Source organism: Ylistrum balloti, unplaced genomic scaffold (genome assembly GCF_031769215.1).
Source record: "Ylistrum balloti isolate Yb309-2 unplaced genomic scaffold, AGI_CSIRO_Ybal_v1 Utg369818, whole genome shotgun sequence".
Taxonomy (NCBI): Eukaryota; Metazoa; Mollusca; class Bivalvia; order Pectinida; family Pectinidae; genus Ylistrum; species Ylistrum balloti.
The window spans coordinates 598,250-621,274 of NW_026781987.1; the positions used below are offsets into that span (position 1 = coordinate 598,250).

The following is a 23,025-nucleotide window of genomic DNA, read 5'->3' on the forward strand; positions in this document are numbered from 1 at the left end:
AGCATTTCAGTTTTTGCGGTAATTTACGAGATCTTGAGTTCCTAACAACAATAATCTCTTTTGATATCTGTCCTTTAGAAACACTCTTGGTATTCAGTAGTCTATTATTTTATAAAGGAACTAGTAGCCCTTTAATAGCAACAGTTGTTACTATTGTGACTAAAATATTTCAATTTTTACCTGTAACAGACCAGAGGTCCTTAGCAGCAATCACCTCTCTTGGTGCTAGTAAAGTATATACATACATATATTTCATTTATTTTTTTGACGTAATAGACTAGGTCCATAGCAACGCTGTTGGTATCAGTACAGTATTTCAATATTTACCTGTAATAAACCATGTGCCATTTTGTTTCTTCCATTGTAATGGATAAAACTGGTCAAACTAATAAACAAATTACATGTACCCAGTTTTGTTTTTGTTTTGGATCGTTATTTTCAGTAGCTAAACTGGCATGTTTTGACTGAGCTTTCCAGACTGAAATAAGATGGCAGCTCAGGTTGAAAAGTAAACTGATGAAGTAAGAAATTCATAAAATTTAGCAATAATTCTTTGTTTATGCACATGCTAACATTGGTAAAAAGAAATTGTAGATTCCAGCATTGTTTTTTTTTATGATAGATGACATTTTGCCAATATATTCACTATATCATTAAGATGAATGAAGACAAAAATTTTATCAGTGTTGGTCATCATACTTACAGCAAATAATTTGATGAAAATGAACACTTTATTTCAGCTGTGTTTGAAATATTCTAATAATATTATTTGTTTTTTTTTGTTGAATACTGTGTTGTATTGGGTTGATCTAATCATAATTGCTTGATCACATTCCTATAGATAAGTAGGCTGTAGGTGAAAGATAGAAACTCTCAATCATAACATTTTGCAGAATGCTATGTATTTTCAGAAGTTTTGGAAATATTTTTTGATAATCAGAATAAAGGCTTTTTGGATGGATGTCTTATTTTCAGTGTGAAATTGAAGGCACAAAGTTAAAGAATTTTGTTTTATTCATTTTTAGCCAACCACAAAACGTGACAAGGTATGATGGTATGATGGCTATTCAAATTGCCCTATATCTGTGGTATGTGGTCTGTTGTCCCTTGCCAAGCCATTGTTTGTCTGTAGAATTCTCCTTATCACATTTTCTTGAGAACAAATTTCATATTTTCCCCTTTTCCCCTTTTGATTTTGGAACTAAACAAAAAAACAAAACTGCTGACAGTGGGCCATATTGGATTTTGACAAAGAAAGTCTGTTTTTATTAGTTTTCAAGAAGAACTGGATTCATCTTTCTCAAATTTCTTATTTACAGTTTCTCTTGGTTTCTAGTTGTGCCCTGTTAACTTTAGGATTGGTCATTATGACAAAATGGTTGACCGAGTCCATCTTGGTTTTTGACAATGGAAGTTTGTTATTTTGAAAAGCACTTGTTGGACCATTCTCACATTTCCTTTGTAGGTTGCCTTCGACTTCTAGTTATGTCGTTTTGATCTTGAAACTTGTAAGGTGAACAAAATGACTGAAAGGCAGCCATCTAGGACTTTCACCATGTAAAATTTGTTATCACTATTTCATAAGAAATACTGGATATGAAGTTTTCTTCAGATCTAATATGTAGGATCTCCTTGATCTTAGTTTTGTCATTTGGATTTTCTGACTGATCAGAGAAACAGGGGACTATCTTTGATTTGACAATTAAAGAATACTGTCACTCTTTCTTCAGAGAAATTTCCAAATCTCATATGATTAAGAGCAAGAACAAAGGAAAGAATGGAAAGCAAAAGATCCAACCGTTTAAAGAACAGATAAAAAACCCAGTTTTATGTACCAACATCCCTCTAGGATTCCTTATTCAACACCTGGGAAAACATGCCAATACCAATCCTTTGTCACCCTCCCATGTCAAGGTTTTTTAGGATCTCGGTGTAACTCAACTGACAATGAAGTGCATTCATATCAAAATACTGTATACCAGTTGAATTTTCTGTGGATTATGACAAAGTAAACAGCAATTGATGTTAAAGTTGATAAAGACTTTAACAACGTATTTTAACATTATGACTTTGTCAGTGTTTACATTCTACAAGATACTACCACCCCAACTTTAATTAGCTTTAAATGGTTCTAATTGTATATTGAAGATACATAGACCTAAACAGCAATGACAAATTGCATTCTGCAATGAATATGTTTTACAACACTGAGTAAGTATTATAAAAGATCAATTTTAAATGTCCTCCACTTAACCAGTGCTGAAGTACAAGACACAGTTGAGGGATTGTAATGGGCTGTGGATACTAGCATACACTTATATCATTTTATTCACCTGAAAATGTCGTGTGAAGGATCATAAACATTTAAATCCAATGACTTAAGTGTCATGATTGGTCCATTAGCACTTTTATAATTCATATGATGTTGGCCTACATTATTATTTCTATTTTGCCATACGGGATATATATGTTTAAATTTGTAGCATTTTAATCTAGAACTATATATAGACACATAAAAAGTTGCCCTCACCCCTTACTTCTGTTTTATCTAAATGTCTAGCATTTTAACCTAGAACTATATATAGACACATACAAAGTTGCCCTCAGCCCTTACTTCTGTTGTATCTAAATGTCTAGCATTTTAACCTAGAACTATATATAGACACATACAAAGTTGCCCTCACCCCTTACTTCTGTTGTATCTAAATGTCTAGCATTTTAACCTAGAACTATATATAGACACATACAAAGTTGCCCTCACCCTTACTTCTGTTGTATCTAAATGTCTAGCATTTTAACCTAGAACTATATATAGACACATACAAAGTTGCCCTCACCCCTTACTTCTGTCGTATCAAAATGTCTAGCGTTTTAACTTTGTACTATATATAGACACATACAAAGTTGCCTTCACCCCCATCTTCTTCTATATTTTGTAAATCTAGCATTAATGTATGTCTTTTCTCATATAGAACTAAAGATAAGAAACATGGAGCCTGACCAAGATGAGCATTCTCATCCTGGGGAAGAAGGACTGGTTTGGACAGAGGAACAAGCTCAAAGTTCACGTAAGTAAAATATATCATGGATATATTTTATGAAACATACAGAAAAAAATTTAATCTGTATCTCTCAAAACCTCCAATTTGGACTTGTTTTGTTTAAAAAATAATTTGGTTTACATGTAGGTATATAGATATTTATTATGCATTGCGTTTAAATGAATACATTCCATAAAGTGTATAAGGTCTTTTAAAAAAGACTCTATTGTTCAGTTTTTGCTAACATGAACTGGAGCTTTAAATTCAAGAGTTCTTGATTTTAACTTCTATGTTACTTTTTAACATAAACAATGGTGAAGTTACAGAATTTGATAGCAAACTTCAATATGAATATTTGATTGACATTAAGAACAATGAATAAATGATGAAAATATTTCTTATATGTGTTCAACTTCTCACTGAATCTACACACACTTAATTTGATTGTAGGTTTAGACCCAAAGGCAGGCTATAACAAGTTCACAGAGCAGGCACGGGGGATGATCTCTCAGGAAAAAATATGTGCTATTTTCTGTGGAGGAAAGAAATGCAAATACTGTAATCCAGACTTGTGGCCAAAAGAAAAAATGGCCATCAAGGGACTCTTTTCCAACTGGTAAGATAAAGAATGGTCTCAGTATGACTTTGCTCCCAACATGTGATAGAGTAGTTAGATTACATATTGGAAGTTTCAGGCCCGGGCTACACTCATCAAGTATTAAATATATCACTACATGTGATTTTTTATATTTTAACTTCATATATTTTCTGATTTCTGTGAAAAAGTTAACTTCCTTTTATGGTACTGAACAGCAAAATAAATCAACAGTGTCCTGGAGAATGTTGTATCATAATCATATTATATAACCCTTTTGTAAGATATTTGATCGACCAGTTGTCGTTGTGTTTTGTCAGTCGTTGTAAGTCTTCTGCATTTCCTGTCTAATTGTCCACTGTCAAAATTCTCAAAATCCACTTCTAGAATCTAGTTTAACTTTCTAGAGACCTTTAAAGTTTTATTATTTTTTGGGTCATCAGTGTCACCATCTTGAAAAACCTATTACAAACTTTACTTTTTCCGCTGGCATCAGCTATTTGAGCTGAAACTTGTCAGAGATATTAAGGAAAAGAGGCTGACAAAGTGTAATTATTCTTCAACCTGGCAAAAAGTTAGACATAGCAGCCATGTGTGACATTTTCCAACCGATTTATGCAGTTATGGTATTCCTGAACTTGCTTTAAACTTTTCAGTTTCCCTTTTTGGAGACAGCTCAAACTTGCCTAACACGATCCTGATATGATTCTGACTCAGTTTTGTTATTTAAGTTTTTTTTTCTGAAATTGAAGATATATAGCTGCCATGACAGCCATTCTGAGAAGATCAGGTTTCAAGTTTCTATAATTTCACTTTTGTTTTCCAAATTGTTGCCACTAACACTGATATTAAGATCTATATCGTGAAGCTAGAAGACAATTAAGGTGCATGAACTCATTATTTTTTCATTCTTGTGTTTACTAAATGAAATCTTAAATTTATGTACTTTTAAGAATCATTTGTATGTTTATTTTGGCTTTCAGTTTCAAGTTATGTAAATGAAAAATTATTTTAAATTTTGAATGTTGTGCCTTGTGTACTACATGTTTACTTATTACAATGACTTTTCGACAGTCTATAAGAACCAGCTCACTGTTACACATTCTGTGATTTGTTGACAGTCTATAAGAACCTGCTCACTGTTACACATTCTGTGATTTGTTGACAGTCTATAAGAACCTGCTCACTGTTACACATTCTTTGATTTGTTGACAGTCTATAAGAACCTGCTCACTGTTACACATTCTTTGATTTGTTGACAGTCTATAAGAACCTGCTCACTGTTACACATTCTTTGATTTGTTGACAGTATATAAGAACCAGCTCACTGTTACACATTCTTTGATTTGTTGACAGTCTATAAGAACCTGCTCACTGTTACACATTCTTTGATTTGTTGACAGTCTATTAGAACCAGCTCCCTGTTACACATTCTTTGATTTGTTGACAGTCTATAAGAACCTGCTCACTGTTACACATTCTTTGATTTGTTGACAGTCTATTAGAACCAGCTCCCTGTTACACATTCTTTGATTTGTTGACAGTCTATAAGAACCTGCTCACTGTTACACATTCTTTGATTTGTTGACAGGATTACAGAGAACATTGTTGCTATGTCCAGACCAGCTGATCAGCTGATTGACAAATATAAGATCATAGATCAGTTTAAAGAGTAAGTTTTATATAACAACAGTAAACAGTGGTAAGTAACAGAATGTACTGATAGTCAAGTCAGTACCAGTGGTAAGTAACAGAATGTACTGATAGTCAAGTCAGTACCAGTGGTAAGTAACAGAATGTACTGATAGTCAAGTCAGTACCAGTGGTAAGTAACAGAATGTACTGATAGACAAGTCAGTACCAGTGGTAAGTAACAGAATGTACTGATAGACAAGTCAGTACCAGTGGTAAGTAACAGAATGTACTGATAGACAAGTCAGTACCAGTGGTAAGTAACAGAATGTACTGATAGACAAGTCAGTACCAGTGGTAAGTAACAGAATGTACTGATAGACAAGTCAGTACCAGTGGTAAGTAACAGAATGTACTGATAGTCAAGTCAGTACCAGTGGTAAGTAACAGAATGTACTGATAGTCAAGTCAGTACCAGTGGTAAGTAACAGAATGTACTGATAGTCAAGTCAGTACCAGTGGTAAGTAACAGAATGTACTGATAGTCAAGTCAGTACCAGTGGTAAGTAACAGAATGTACTGATAGACAAGTAAACAGTCAGTACCAGTGGTAAGTAACAGAATGTACTGATAGTCAAGTCAGTACCAGTGGTAAGTAACAGAATGTACTGATAGACAAGTCAGTACCAGTGGTAAGTAACAGAATGTACTGATAGACAAGTCAGTACCAGTGGTAAGTAACAGAATGTACTGATAGACAAGTCAGTACCAGTGGTAAGTAACAGAATGTACTGATAGTGTAGTAAGTAACAGAATGTACTGATAGTCAAGTAAACATCTATATCAGTACCAGTCAAGTAACAGAATGTACTGATAGACAAGTCAGTACCAGTGGTAAGTAACAGAATGTACTGATAGACAAGTCAGTACCAGTGGTAAGTAACAGAATGTACTGATAGACAAGTAAACATCTATATAACACCTCAATCAGTAAGTAACAGAATGTACTGATAGACAAGTCAGTACCAGTGGTAAGTAACAGAATGTACTGATAGACAAGTAAACATCTATATAACAGTCAATAACAGTAAGATAACAGTAATGTACTGATAGACAAGTCAGTACAGTGGTAAGTAACACTGATAGACAAGTCAGTACCAGTGGTAAGTAACAGAATGTACTGATAGTCAAGTAAACATCTATATAACAATGTACTGATCAAGTAAACATCTATATAACAACAGTACCAGTGGTAAGTAACAGAATGTACTGATAGACAAGTCAGTACCAGTGGTAAGTAACAGAATGTACTGATAGACAAGTAAACATCTATATACCAGTGGTAAGTAACAGAATGTACTGATAGACAAGTAAACAAGTCTAGTACCAATCAGTAAGTAACAGAATGTACTGATAGTCAAGTCAGTACCAGTGGTAAGTAACAGAATGTACTCAAGTAGTACCAGTGGTAAGTCTATAGTACCAGTCAAGTAAGTAACATCTAATGTACAGTGGTAAGTAACAGAATGTACTGATAGTACAAGTAAGTAACAGAATGTATGATAACAAGTCAGTACCAGTGGTAAGTAACAGAATGTACTGATAGACAAGTAAACATCTATATAACAACAGTACCAGTGGTAAGTAACAGAATGTACTGATAGTCAAGTCAGTACCAGTGGTAAGTAACAGAATGTACTGATAGACAAGTAAACATCTATATAACAACAGTACCAGTGGTAAGTAACAGAATGTACTGATAGACAAGTCAGTACCAGTGGTAAGTAACAGAATGTACTGATAGTCAAGTCAAGTAAACAGAATGTACTGATAGTCAAGTAAACATCTATATAACACCTCAATCAGTAAGTAACAGAATGTACTGATAGACAAGTCAGTACCAGTGGTAAGTAACAGAATGTACTGATAGACAAGTCAGTACCAGTGGTAAGTAACAGAATGTACTGATAGACAAGTAAACATCTATATAACAACAGTACCAGTGGTAAGTAACAGAATGTACAGTACCAGTGGTAAGTAACAGAATGTAGATAGACAAAACATCTATATAACAAGTCAGTACCAGTGGTAAGTAACAGAATGTACTGATAGACAAGTAAACATCTATATAACAAGTCAGTACCAGTGGTAAGTAACAGAATGTACTGATAGACAAGTAAACAAGTGGTAAGTAACAGAATGTACTGATAGACAAGTAAACATCTATACAAGTCAACCAGTAAGTAACAGAATGTACTGATAACAAGTCAGTACCAGTGGTAAGTAACAGAATGTACTGATAGACAAGTAAACATCTATATAACAACAGTACCAGTGGTAAGTAACAGAATGTACTGATAGACAAGTAAACATCTACCAGTGGTAAGTAACAGAATGTACTGATAGTCAAGTCAGTACCAGTGGTAAGTAACAGAATGTACTGATAGACAAGTAAACATCTATATAACAACAGTACCAGTGGTAAGTAACAGAATGTACTGATAGTCAAGTAAACATCTATATAACACCTCAATCAGTAAGTAACAGAATGTACTGATAGACAAGTGTAAACATCTATATAACAACTCAATCATTTAGTAACAGAATGTACTGATAGACAAGTAAACATCTATGTAACACCTCAATCAGTAAGTAACAGAATGTACTGATAGTCAAGTCAGTACCAGTGGTAAGTAACAGAATGTACTGATAGTCAAGTCAGTACCAGTGGTAAGTAACAGAATGTACTGATAGTCAGTACCAGTGGTAAGTAACAGAATGTACTGATCAAGTCAGTACCAGTGGTAAGTAACAGAATGTACTGATAGACAAGTCAGTACCAGTGGTAAGTAACAGAATGTACTGATAGTCAAGTAAACATCTATATAACACCTCAATCAGTAAGTAACAGAATGTACTGATAGTCAAGTAAACATCTATATAACACCTCAATCAGTAAGTAACAGAATGTACTGATAGTCAAGTCAGTACCAGTGGTAAGTAACAGAATGTACTGATAGTCAAGTAAACATCTATATAACACCTCAATCAGTAAGTAACAGAATGTACTGATAGACAAGTAAACATCTATATAACAACAGTACCAGTGTAAACATCTATATAACACCTCAATCAGTAAGTAACAGAATGTACTGATAGACAAGTCAGTACCAGTGGTAAGTAACAGAATGTACTGATAGTCAAGTAAACATCTATATAACACCTCAATCAGTAAGTAACAGAATGTACTGATAGACAAGTAAACATCTATATAACACCTCAATCAGTAAGTAACAGAATGTACTGATAGACAAGTAAACATCTATATAACACCTCAATCAGTAAGTAACAGAATGTACTGATAGTCAAGTAAACGTCTATATAACACCTCAGTCAGTAAATAACAGCTGATGTTTTTAAAATTCAAGTTACAAAACAGGTATAATTTATCACTTAGTATGTTTAAAGATGGCCAGCAGATAGGGGTTTGTTATAAAGTATTCACTTGGTTAGTGAGATCATCCTGTGTGTACGTGTTGCAGTTCATAGTAATTTAAAACTGTAATGTGTATTAGATATCAATAACCTGGAAAATTGATTTGGTTTATATATATATATGTATACAGTAGTCACATCACACTCTATTCCTGATTAGAATTTTATGGCTACAGAACAATAGATTAGTTTTGCTAACATTTTTGAGCCTGTAATTTATCCTGTTGATATTTCCTGTATATTTATATATATTCAGATGATGTACAATGTTTTCTAGAAGTTAAATTATATATGTATACATACAGACACTGTAAATCGGGACTATACATGTATCCTGTTTGTTGTATTATACAATAGATCAGAATTATATATTTATGTATATGTATATTTTATAATAAAGTTTGTGTACATATAAATATTTATTATACTACATATTGACATTAGTGTGTGTTGTTAATATAGAATGGGTACATATAGTACAACTGTTATTTTACAGTATGGGTATCAGGACTATCATTAACATGCAGTCCCAGGGTGAACATGCTGACTGTGGCTATGGAGTACTGCCTAGTAGTGGCTTCTCCTACACTCCTCAGAGATTTATGGATAATGACAGTAAGTCTATCAAACACTCTAGTATTTGATAATCAGAAATGTAATTAGTCAATCACCTGTTGATGATGTAGACAGAAAAATCCCTGTTTACATCTGACAGTTTGTTGACAGATTTATTCACCTAGTAGTAAGCCTATATTTCATAATAATGCCCTCATCCCTATCCACAATCTTTTCCTTTTCTGCTAAAGTGCCAACAAAAACTATCATATAGGTATATATATATACAACATACACATGTTTCTCTACACTGAGGAACTCTTCAGGCAGATAAAATATGACAATACTGAGGCCTGATTTTAGGGATCACATTTCTTAAGTTGTGAAGCGAACAATTTTTTTCTCCTGCGTTTATGCAGATTTCAGTTAATCTTGTTGGATCTAAACCATTGTTTTTTCCCTATTTTTTCAGTTTATTTCTACAATTTTTGCTGGTAAGTATAAATTAATTCTCAGCAGTTTGACCACGGACTACATTACATTAAAGGGACATCACAGTAAAAACATATTATTACTGGTTGTACATGTTTTATACATTTCTGCTTACGTTTCTATGGTATCCCGATATTTACAGTTGATTTCCAATGTCCAGCTTGACCACTTCTTTGGTTCAGGAAACTCCTCTCAAATTTAGCACTGATAAGGTTACACAATGATTTTTAAAACTTGGCAGTTCATTCTGTAAAATTCTTTTACTCATGTCACCTTCAAGAGATTAACTTCATTTTTACTACTTCAGTACAACCTTGGTCAGCAAACTCTATACTTGACATGGTGAAGGTCGTACATTTATCTCTGAAGGTCATTATGTTGGTTAAACTTTGATATTTTACTCTGCCTTTAGGCCAGACTATGGTGTAGGATCACTAAGCTCTATACTTGACATGGTGAAGGTCATGCAATTTGCTATATCAGAGGGCAAGGTCGCTGTCCATTGTCATGCTGGTCTAGGTAAGTAAACTAAATTACTGTCAAAGTAAACTGAAATATTTGGCCAAGGTTTGAAGGAATCCATGTGGTTTGAAAACATTTACCTGAGCATGGCAACATCTTTTTTGGAAAGTTGGTAAAAAATGAACAGATCAAATTGAACATTTTAGTTTACGTATTTGCTTGGTTTGAGTTTCAATTAGGACAATTTTATACTAGTTATCAGCCTATTTTGTTTCAAAACAAAATTTTTGTGTAAAAAAATTCAGTAAACCAGAAGTTGAAAAATGGAGGCTCACATATCATTTTCTTGGTATTTTTTCAATTTTTCAAATTTTTTATTATAACATATTAAGACGTGATTTTTAGCAAATTAATTTACAAGTAGATTATCATTCATCTTGCATGCTTGATACTCCCAAGCTGTCACCACCAACACCACCACCACCACCATCATCATCATCATCATCATCATCATCATCGTGTTATCATTTTCAAAAGGACATTAATTTGTCATCAGAGGCTATCAAAAAATTCAGTGATGAAGTATTCCCTTTCTGTGTAAACTTTGATAAGTATTCAGCTTTTCAAATTATGACAGTATCTAATTAGTGTGTATTAAAGTACAGTAAAATTAAGTTTTCATGACATGCTTTTCACAGATTCCTTGACAGCATCAAAAACTGATGTGATAGAAAAACGTAATGTACATGAATTATGTTGCCAGTAAAAAAATCATGATGTCTTTCCAAATACATTTTGTTGAAGAAAATGAAATGTCCTACATGTACCGATTTCTGCTGGTTGCAGGACGAACAGGGGTGATGATAGCAACCTATTTAGTCTTCACAAACAGAATTTCTGGTAACACTGCCATCCATTATGTTAGATCTCAGAGGTAAGTAACGATGGCCCCGAGGACTTAGATCTCTGGTAACACTGACATCCATTATGTTAGATCTCAGAGGTAAGTAACGATGGCCACTATGACTTAGATCTCTGGTAACACTGCCATCCACTATGTTAGATCTCAGAGATAAGTAACGATGGCCACTATGACTTAGATCTCTGGTAACACTGACATCCACTATGTTAGATCTCAGAGGTAGGTAATGATGGCTGCGAGGACTTAGATCTCTGGTAACACTGCCATCCACTACGTTAGATCTCAGAGGTAAGTAATGATGGCCCCGAGGACTTAGATCTCTGGTAACACTGACATCCACTATGTTAGATCTCAGAGGTAAGTAACGATGGCCCCGAGGACTTAGATCTCTGGTAACACTGACATCCACTACGTTAGATCTCAGAGGTAAGTAATGATGGCCCCGAGGACTTAGATCTCTGGTAACACTGCCATCCACTACGTTAGATCTCAGAGGTAAGTAATGATGGCCCCGAGGACTTAGATCTCTGGTAACACTGACATCCACTATGTTAGATCTCAGAGGTAGGTAAATTTTACCACATGATATAGGAGGTCCTCACAAGTCATCAGGATGTTTTTTATGAAAACCTTACCAGACTATATACAGGATCTAGTAGATAGTTTAAAATTGTAACATCTATTTACTTTCTGTATGTAATGAAATTAGAAGTTGTATTTGGAATGAACAGGATTTTTATTTTATTACTTGAAACACAATCCAATTATTATGCCAGTATTATTCATCCTGTCTTCCATTTTTTTAAAATCTTCATTTTTATGTATTCATCTGATGTTTTGGCAGTTACATAGTTTTTGATATTGCTTTAATCTGTTCTTTAAGGCCAAGTTCTATACAAACACGAGGACAGATGGAAATTATACAGGAGTTTGATGCCTATTTGAAACCATTTAGAATTGTTTTTGCATCAAAGTAAGTATCCACTTCTACCTAGATTATGATATCACATGATAACATCTTACTGAATTATATTTTATTTCAAATCTTGTTGAATCATATTTCATTTGTGATACTTTGCAGGCTTATATCTAATTTTTAATATTTTGTTTAATTTTACTTTATTTTTTATATTTTACTGAATTATATTTTATTTTGAAAAAGTTTTTTGAAATATATTAATTTTTTAATATTTTGTTGAATTATATTTATATGTATATATATATATATTTTATGTTTCGCTGAATTAGAATTTGATTATTATGTGCTATTTAATTGTATTTTATCTTTGACATTTAGTTGAAATTTTATTGATTATAATTATCTGTGATGTTTTATTGATTATAATTATCTGTGATGTTTTATTGATTATAATTATCTGTGATCTTTTATTGATTATAATTATCTGTGATGTTTTATTGATTTATATATAATTTTTGATACCTTGTTGAATTATTTTTTATATTCATATTTTCCAGGGCTAAAGACACTCATGAATTTACACTACTCCACTTTTTAAACAGACAGAAACATATGTTACATGGATATGAAGCTAGGAAATTGAAGTTTGTGCCAAAAGTAAGCATCTCAGTATTTTACTTTCAAAAGCAAAAGAAATGGAAGATGCAAAGACCTTGTATCAGATCATTTATGTATGCCTGTTATTATAAATGAATGACCAGATAGTCTGATTAATATCCTTCTGATTTATATTGTTTTATAGGTGAGCCCTAACATCATACTTTTCAATAGTTTTATACACGTTTTCAATCTGGTACAACTGTTGTAACCTAGGCACACTCAAGCTATCATCTGATTCATTACATTATAGAAATTATTCCTATCTATTACCGAAAAATGTATGATTTAGGAAATTTTCATCATCAAGGAATATTAACAAAAATGATTGTATTCTGTATTTATGAGCCATTAAGTCCATGCCGAAGGCCCATCTACACAGAGTTATATGTTTTCAGTAGTACAAATCCTATTTCCTCGTCCCGCTGTGTAATAAGTCTATACCAACTTTGAATCAGAATTGGTATCAGGTGTTTATGTTGGCTATTGATAGCTTATGGCATGTTAACTACTGTAACTGTAAAATAGCTTTGACACAAATTTCAAATGAAACATTCGGTTTATAACCGAGGTTTGATGCTGAATTTAATCAGATATGTACAGATTGTGAGACAGTGTTATTGAATGAAAGTTTATTTTTATCCAGGTGTGCTGTCAGTACATTTTGAAGTTGTATGTTCAGCAAACAATATGCAAAATTTTGTACATATGTTCATTTATCAATATGTCAGCATTAAATTTGTTATTTAAAAATCAGAAAATACTGCATTAGTAGACTGATCTAGTCACTGTATATAAACATTTATATAAGTGGTTTAGATCTGATAAGATTTCTAGGCTTAGAGATTTCCTTTTCATTTTATGCTTCTCAAAAATTTTTGGGGAAGCATTTGGTTGCCGCTTTGTCTGTCCATTGAGGACTTCTTTTCAATCCTTTGTTTTTACAGATCATATATGTGACATGTGAAAGACTACTAGAACTAGCACAGCTAGGAAACTCTTTATCCAGATTTATAAATTCTAGTGAAAATGAAGTTCATAAAGAACATTTAAAGGACATTCCAGTAGCAGAAGTTGTGAAAGGACTTCCACGTAATGAGTCGAAATCATCATTAGATGAACTGGCTACATCATCAAGTAAGAATATCATGGTACCAAAGGACAAACTGCCTCTGTCTCGCACAAGGAGTCTCACTTTGGAAGATCTGAAGGATGAAAAACTCAAGACATTGCAAGTGCCAGCTGATAATCAGTCTGATACCAGCTCAAGAAACCTGTCCCCAGACACAAGTCTTGAAGGGGACCAGGGGGAGGAGGTCACAAAGTCAAAATCTATTGACATTAGAAGGAAGTACACCCCGGGTGATGTAGCTGCAGAGCTTGGTGCCACATCATATTCACAAGAAGTGTATGACAAGGCTGATAAACATGAGGTGGGATATTGATAATGGCTTCATATTTTGTTTTGGCTTGTTTGGCTTTTATTTTTGTTTCTTTTTTTAGCCGACCATCATCAGATGGTGGGCTGTTCAGATAGCCCTGTGTCCATGGTCCTATGTCCATCTGTCCCTCTGTAAACAATTTTTGTTAACACTATTTCTTGAAAAGTACTGGATTTATTTTTCTCAAATCGCTTATGTAGGTTCCACTTGGTCTATAGTTGTGCCAATGTAATTTTGGGACTGATCAGGAAAGAAAATGGCTGACAAATGGCCATTTTAGATTTTGACTCTGAAAGTTTGTTATTGCAATTTCTTGAGAAATGGTTTTTAGATTTCTCAGATTTCATGTATAGGTTCCTTTTGGTCCCTAGTTGTGCGTGTTAGAATATGGGACTGATCAGAAAAACAAAATGGCTGGAAGTCATTTTTGGTTTCACCTAAATAAGATTGTTATCCCTATTTCTTAAGAAGTACTGAAGAATTTCTCTCAAATTTCATACATATGTTTCCTTTGATCTCTTCATGTGCCTGTTTGATTTTCGGACTGATCAGAAGAAACACATTGGCTTCCAGATGGCCATTTTGGATTTGTCAGGTAAAAATTATCATTGCTGTTTCTGCAAAGGAATGTTCAAATGTCTCATCATTAAGAGCAAAAACAGAGAAGAAAAGACAAAAGAAGGGAAAAGATCCAACTTTCAGTAAGCAAATAAAGATCAAACAATGGTGGGCACCAAAGTCCCTATTGTTTTGTCTTGTAAGCCCTTTAGTATTTATAGGTTTTTGACTAAAAAAATAGAATAGAACCATATATAAAGCTTTGTTTTCTTTATACTAAAAGAAATTTCATTCTTTTTCCTGAAGACGGATCTTAATGAAAAAGATGATGCATGGGCTGAGCTTGCAAAAGAAACAGATCCTGGGGTTGTCTCCCTTATCTTGTGGGAGTGGCTTGACCATCTAAAGGTATGCAACACATATTATTACATCAAATGAATGAGTACTCCACTGGTTTATAAAAGTAGGATTTGGCCAACAATGTTTGTAAAAGGAAATGATCTTGACCTAAAGGCAAAATTACAGGGGTCAAATTGTTGAATCCTTTAGACAACTATGTATGTACTTCTGATTACCGCCTAGCATCTTGATATCTATGGTTGGTTCCAGGGATGAAGTCCATAAAAGTTGGTGAAAAGAAATGGCTAGACTCATGTTTAAGGTTACAGGGTTCAAATCTGTTAGAACCTTCAAACAACTTCTCAATAGCCAAAAAGCATAGGTCCTTGATATTAGACAAGTACTTTTCCCTGCAAAAAATCTAGAATCTTTAAATTTGGCTGGTGAGTTCCTGGAATGAAATCTGACCCCTATTCAAAGTCACAGTGGTCAAATTTGTTACAACTTTCAAATGACCTCTTCTGTTTGACTGAAAGGTCTAGAATCGTGATATTTGAGTGTTAAATTCCTGAAATCAAGGATGTGAAATATATCTGTGAAAAGTGTTGATTACAAAGTGAGTTCTGCTGGCCCATTTTGCCTCTTGTTTGAATGTTAAGTGTAGAATTGTTTTCTCTCTTTTTATATTTTAATTTAAGAATTGTATTGATCTATATGGTATGTGAGTAAGTGTTACACTTTTAATATTTTTGTTTGTAGGAACCTATTCTACGGACCCAGGATCTCAAAAGCATACTGCCCTATAAAGATGACCCTGAAACTGGACTGCAGAAATTGGAGAAGGTATATGGGACTTGAGGTTGACAGTAACACAAGATTGATAAACATGTTCATCAAATAGTGTTGAGAGTACCCCATAACTCACATGTACTGCCCAACTTGGATTTCAATTTTTAGGTTATCTGAAGGGGATAGATGACATATACCACAGCCATTTAATTTTATCTGTTGTAGTGTGTTGTGCATAAATTTTCTATTCAAACAACTTCTTCTTAATAACCAAAATGCCAAGGGTGCTGATATTGGGCCTTGAGCATGCTGGGCTGAATTATTATCTTGACCAGACATCCCTTCCGTCAGTTTTCAACCTATTTCTATCAAAGGTTGTAGGCTTGAAAACTACAACATGGCATTGTATTCTCATGAATAACATTTGATCCGACAATATTTCAGAAAGTTATTTCCCATAAATTTGTTCTCAACATTTTAATCTTGTCCAGAGATTTCTTATTTCTTAAAACATTTGGTATGATATAACACCTTAACTCCCAAGAATATTTAATGAACTAAAGAAAATCTGTCAATTTGCTTCAAAATGAATTTTCACCCTTCTCCAGCCAACGTTTTGGCTAACAACCTCTCTCTCTATATATATAGCATTTACTAGAAGTTACAAACAACAACACATAACTTAGATGAAATAATTTTAATCTTCCATATAAATAAATGGTGAGGAGAAAGATACTTGCTGGCTATGATGGCACAGAATGACTTGGATGTTCCAGTATCACCACACTTTGTCCATGTTGTAGCAGGCCTGTGTTGATACCTGAAGTTAGCAATTAGAAAAAAAAATGTTAATATAAGCATCCTTTTGTACAATTATGAACATTTCAATTAATACTTCATTACAAAATAGCTGAAGGTTTGAATAAAATAGAAATGCAATGTTCGTGTCACCAGCTTTATCCTATCAGTAATACAGGTAAAAATCTGTTGACAGAATTTATTTAGGAATATAGATATCAAAATCATCAAATGAATTATAGTCAATTCCTAAATGGATAGCAATTCAGGCAATTCAAATTTTACATGTACACATTATACAAAACAAAATATTGCGGAAGTTCAAGCAAGTAAGGGTTGAGAGTATCACTATGATTGTAATGCTACATTTATCAAACTTCTTTCTTAATAATAGAGGTTTCCAGATTATAGGGGTTGGGAGATCTTGATTTTCAAAATACAATGTGTAAGTCTCACCGAATCTAAACTCAAACAGTGAAAAAAAATTACATATGTTACTTCAAAGATGTTTTCTTTATTGTGTTTTTCTTTCTTCAAAATTGTTGCAAAATTTGTTCAGGATGTGTACATGTACAGTGAGATATTTGTGGTCTAGTGAATGTCATTGGACCATCAGAGGCCAAGGTTTAAAATCACAGCTTAATTACTTATATGGCTTCTCATAATCTAGTACAATGTGACCAGAATCCATGTTTATTCATGAACTGTCTTGGTTATTTCAGCTATCATTTTCTAAATAAATTGGCAACTAAAACAAAAAAGTTGTAGATTAGTTTTGCCGGAATTAAAAAAAAAGAAGATACTAGGACCAAACATGAAGGAAAGTATCAACAGGGATCTGAATAAGACAGGAGCCACTTTATTCAGGTTATATTGTACATCTCTAATCACCCTGCATTCATGTGTCCCCACTCCCTATATCATTTAAAGGTATCATGATATCATCCCTACTCTTTCTGATGAAAGCCAGGAGGCACTGATCCCTATAATTTGTCCTTTCCATACAATAATGTGTATTTTGTGAATTCATTAACATATCGTGCTGTTATCTCTCTTGACATTTGACTCATTATTACCAGTGTTATATCTATATTCTTTTCAATACAACAAATTCAGATTGTTTCTTTGGCATTTGACAGGTGTATACTATTCCTTACTTAATATGCTTCAGCCATGCATATCCTATAAAACTACATGTGTATGATTTGAAATTCATTTCCAATACATGTATTATTATAATGTCTATTTTTATTCCCATTTATCTTGTTTTTTTTCAAGATTTGACTCTCTAGAGGTGAAATAATTCAAAACATTACAACAGAAAATTCAACCAAAGCACATTAAAAAAATGTTTTTACAGCTTGTCCTAAGTGATGTATTTTTTACTAACAGGGTTCTCGAAACACTATCCTATACATGGTGAAGGTGATAGAGAAACTGCGACCTGTCAGTGAGGATGTTGAGGCAAAGATCTACGAGAAACTGATGTCCTATCTGACTCAACAATGGGTAACTGCAAATACTGACTATATGAGTACGACGGAGAGCTCCTGGGCCATGTCGACACGAGACAGTAATGATGACCGTGAGAATTGTCGTGATCACTGGAATGACATGAAGCAAAACGTAGCTAGAGATCTCATGCTGTTCTTCAAAAACCTGCAAGCTTTCGTGCAGTCTTCAGACAGACAACGTTCAACAACTAAGTAATACCTAATGGTTTTGAGGGAAATTTGACACCCATTTAAAAGTTGCTGATCCATTTATTATAACTGTCTTTGCCCATACAGGCTGTACAGCATGGTGTGTAGGAATATTTTGGAAAATTTTCTTCAGGTTGGTAATGTCAATAGAACAGAAGTTTTTATAACACATCTAGCAGAAGATTAGAGTATGATGTTACAATGACTACACAGTCACCTTCATCAGACCAATTACCAGTGTGGAACGTACTAGCACTTATGTACGTAGTGTACGAGATGGTACTGGTCATTTGTCTGATATGTGTGACCGTGTAGTCATCAAAACGTCACACTCTAATCTTCTACTGGTTGTGTTATAAGCACGTCTATATTATGGTGTGTAGGTATTTCAAAGACATTTCCATTTCTTTGTCATATCAAGAAGACCTTTAATCATCTTCTCATTTTTTGTAATGTAAAATTCCTTTTAAAATTTCCACATTTTCTAAATGTTAGGGGACCATAATGCTTAAAAAAAAGTTAACTCAGTAAGACCCATCTTGTTTATGTTATAGTATATTATAGGGGTGTTTTGCACCAATTTCTGGCTGTTTTGCACCTTTTTAGAAATCTTTCTGACCTCTTTTATAGCGACGTACAGTAAAAACATTTTTTAAATTAATCGTACATGTTTATACACGTCCCATTATGTTTCTATGCCATTCGAATATTCACCATTGATTTTCAGTATCTAGCTTGACCACTCAACTTATTTAAGAAACTTTTCTCAAATATAGAACTGAAAACATCGCATGGCAGTTTTAAAATCAAGGCAGTTCATTTGTAAACACAAATATATGATGGTGGAGACAAATGACAGGAACAGTTGTGACACAGTTCGTAAACACCTGTTTTTCAGACATTTATTTACAGGTGGTATGTATTCTGGGCATGCATTATCATAAATGACGTAATAATTTACATATCCAGACTGTTTATGAACAGTTAGGGATTTCTGTTGTATAATTATATTGATTAAAATATTAATGTGCGAAGGTTTTAACATTTGATATCAATTCTAAATATATGAAATAGAAAACGTCCTGAACAAATAAAAATCATTTGATGTTGCTTTAAATTGGTGGAAATACTCTGTACCAATACGAAATTAGACTGTCTACCAGGTAAATATAGTACATTGGGGGAGTCCAGAACTCGCTGACTTTGTCCTACATTTTATGCAGAGTGTTGGATAAATACACAGGTCTGTACACTGTTCATCTATGATTTCTGCTGGGATCAGAATTCTGTTGCTTCTTTTGGCTTCTTTGTTGTTAATTTTAAAATATACACAAATGTATTTTATACAGTTTGGCTAATAAAAAGCAAACCTTTTTTTGCTCAGTCATGGTTGAGCTGTTTGTGTAGCTACAGGTAGATCAATATAGAATTTCCACAAATTGAATATTTTATGTATTTGTTTATATAGTGAACTGAGGTGTACTCTTTCTATAACAACATAAGTAGACCCTGTTGTGAATTTTTAATATGAAATCCTGACTTATTGTGTTGAATATCTCTTTAGAGAAATGATACTGCCCAATACAGCTGCTCGTAATCAACAAGATTAAAATAATTTTGTATTTAATAATTCAAACTACGAATAGAATTATTTCAGGCATAATAACAATATTTAAATGAATATTGATCTCTCATACAAATGATATATACATTATTCAGAGCTTACCATATTTAACTGCAAATAATTCCCCTCTCCAATGAAGAGGACTCATTTTGTGATCGTCATGCCACTCCCTTCCCCTCCTGCTGGGATTTTTTTTTTTAAATACTCTGTACATATATAATTCTATATTTGACAATGGTGCATCATATAATAGTTGTAGGGGTTAAGTTTAGATGAAAATGTTGTTGTTGTGCAGTGATTTAATCATTTATAAACTGATGTTACACATAATTAAATTGTTGTTACACATAATTAAATTGTTGTTACACATAATTAAATTGTTGTTACACATAATTAAATTGTTGTTACACATAAAACCATTTATTTTGTGAATTGTTATTATCTGTGTATATAGTGACTTGTCTATGAAAAGAATTCTCTTTGATAACAAAAGGTTTTAAACGAATCATGCACGAAATACATGTGATAGAAGAGAGAGATGTAGTGTTGTATTTATTAGCCTTGAAGCTTAGTGCAAAGTTATTTAGTAAGTGGAGAAAGAAAACAAATTCTGTGAAACCATAAAGTCATTCGGAGGATGATATCTTTGTATTGTTATTTTGTTTTAAGGAATCAACCATAACACCATGGTGATCATTAATTAACATGTCTGTTTCCTTCTTATCAACCATAACACCATGGTGATCATTAATTAACATTGTCTGTTTCCTTCTTATCAACCATAACACCATGGTGATCATTAATTAACATCAACCATAACACCATGGTGATCATTAATTAACATCAACCATAACACCATGGTGATCATTAATTAACATTGTCTGTTTCCTTCTTATCAACCATAACACCATGGTGATCATTAATTAACATATTGTCTGTTTCCTTCTTATCAACCATAACACCATGGTGATCATTAATTAACATCAACCATAACACCATGGTGATCATTAATTAACATTGTCTGTTTCCTTCTTATCAACCATAACACCATGGTGATCATTAATTAACATTGTCTGTTTCCTTCTTATCAACCATAACACCATGGTGATCATTAATTAACATCAACCATAACACCATGGTGATCATTAATTAACATTGTCTGTTTCCTTCTTATCAACCATAACACCATGGTGATCATTAATTAACATTGTCTGTTCCCTTCTTATCAACCATAACACCATGGTGATCATTAATTAACATAGTGTCTGTTTCCTTCTTATCAACCATAACACCATGGTGATCATTAATTAACATTGTCTGTTTCCTTATCATCAACCATAACACCATGGTGATCATTAATTAACATCAACCATAACACCATGGTGATCATTAATTAACATCAACCATAACACCATGGTGATCATTAATTAACATCAACCATAACACCATGGTGATCATTAATTAACATCAACCATAACACCATGGTGATCATTAATTAACATCAACCATAACACCATGGTGATCATTAATTAACATCAACCATAACACCATGGTGATAATTAATTAACATCAACAATAACACCATGATAATTAATTAGCATTGTCTGTTTCCTTCTTATCAACCATAACACCATGGTGATCATTAATTAACATTGTCTGTTTCCTTCTCATCAACCATAACACCATGGTGATCATTAATTAGCATTGTCTGTTTCCTTCTTATCAACCATAACACCATGGTGATCATTAATTAGCATTGTCTGTTTCCTTCTTATCAACAATAACACCATGGTGATAATTAATTAACATTGTCTGTTTCCTTCTCATCAACCATAACACCATGGTGATCATTAATTAACATCAACCATAACACCATGGTGATCATTAATTAACATTGTCTGTTTCCTTCTCATCAACCATAACACCATGGTGATCATTAATTAACATTGTCTGTTTCCTTCTTATCAACCATAACACCATGGTGATCATTAATTAACATTGTCTAAATCCTTCAAAACACCATTACTACATCATTGTATGTCAGTTCTTCATTTCACAATTCAGAAAAATAAAAACATTGAAAAGCATTTTTTTTTATGGTTGGCAAACAGTTTCATTCCGACACATCATTTTCAGGATTCTATTTCATTTGTTTTCACTGCTAGATACACAAAATATAAATATATAATAATATATCTACATTGTTGATGTTTGTGTAGGGAACACATTCTGAAATATTTCAGGAGTTACCATACAACTAATTTTGAAGGTATATGCATAATCCAGAGTATGATAAAACATTTGAAGAATGTATTTGAAGAACTTTTTAAATGTATTATCTTTTCCTGGAAATGGGAAGCTTCAAATGACTAGTCGCTACCATACATTACATAGTCCACATATCCAGATATACGTGTAATGTATGGTACTACTATATATCTAGATATATGGAACATGTAATGTATAGTACCTACCAGATGTCTAGATATATGGAACATGTAATGTATAGTACCTACCAGATATCTAGATATATGGAACATGTAATGTATAGTACCTACCAGATATCTGTGGAACATGTAATGTATAGTACCTACTAGATATCTAGATATATGGAACATGTAATGTATAGTACCTACCAGATATCTAGATATCTGTGGAACATGTAATGTATAGTACCTACCAGATATCTGTGGAACATGTTATGTATAGTACCTACTATATATCTAGATATATGGAACATGTAATGTATAGTACCTACTAGATATCTGTGGAACATGTAATGTATAGTACCTACCAGATATCTAGATATCTGTGGAACATGTAATGTGTAGTACCTACCAGATATCTAGATATATGGAACATGTAATGTATAGTACCTACCAGATATCTGTGGAACATGTAATGTATAGTACCTACCAGATATCTGTGGAACATGTAATGTATAGTACCTACCAGATATCTGTGGAACATGTTATGTATAGTACCAACCAGATATCTGTGGA

The 23,025-nt window shown here is 33.2% G+C and overlaps 1 protein-coding gene across 1 annotated transcript; it reads left to right on the forward strand.

The window, feature by feature from the left end:
- The first annotated feature begins 2,989 nt into the window (after positions 1-2,989).
- On the forward strand, positions 2,990-18,406 carry LOC132545007 (protein tyrosine phosphatase domain-containing protein 1-like). Its single transcript, XM_060208670.1, has 13 exons — positions 2,990-3,068; positions 3,498-3,657; positions 5,228-5,308; positions 9,260-9,378; positions 9,791-9,812; positions 10,223-10,329; positions 11,119-11,206; positions 12,078-12,167; positions 12,671-12,770; positions 13,718-14,203; positions 15,077-15,178; positions 15,869-15,952; positions 18,089-18,406. The coding sequence occupies exons 1-13, from the start codon at positions 2,990-2,992 to the stop codon at positions 18,404-18,406; spliced, it is 1,836 nt and encodes a 611-aa protein (XP_060064653.1).
- The last annotated feature ends 4,619 nt before the right edge of the window (positions 18,407-23,025 follow it).

What these genes read in the sequence shown, in the direction of transcription:
- LOC132545007 (XM_060208670.1), top strand. Translation starts at nt 2,990, where the DNA reads ATGGAGCCTGACCAAGATGAGCATTCTCATCCTGGGGAAGAAGGACTG. An exon ending in GAGATTTATGGATAATGACA is followed by an intron (nt 9,379 to 9,790) that starts GTAAGTCTATCA and finishes CTATTTTTTCAG; the next exon opens with TTTATTTCTACAATTTTTGC. An exon ending in TATTTCTACAATTTTTGCTG is followed by an intron (nt 9,813 to 10,222) that starts GTAAGTATAAAT and finishes CTCTGCCTTTAG; the next exon opens with GCCAGACTATGGTGTAGGAT.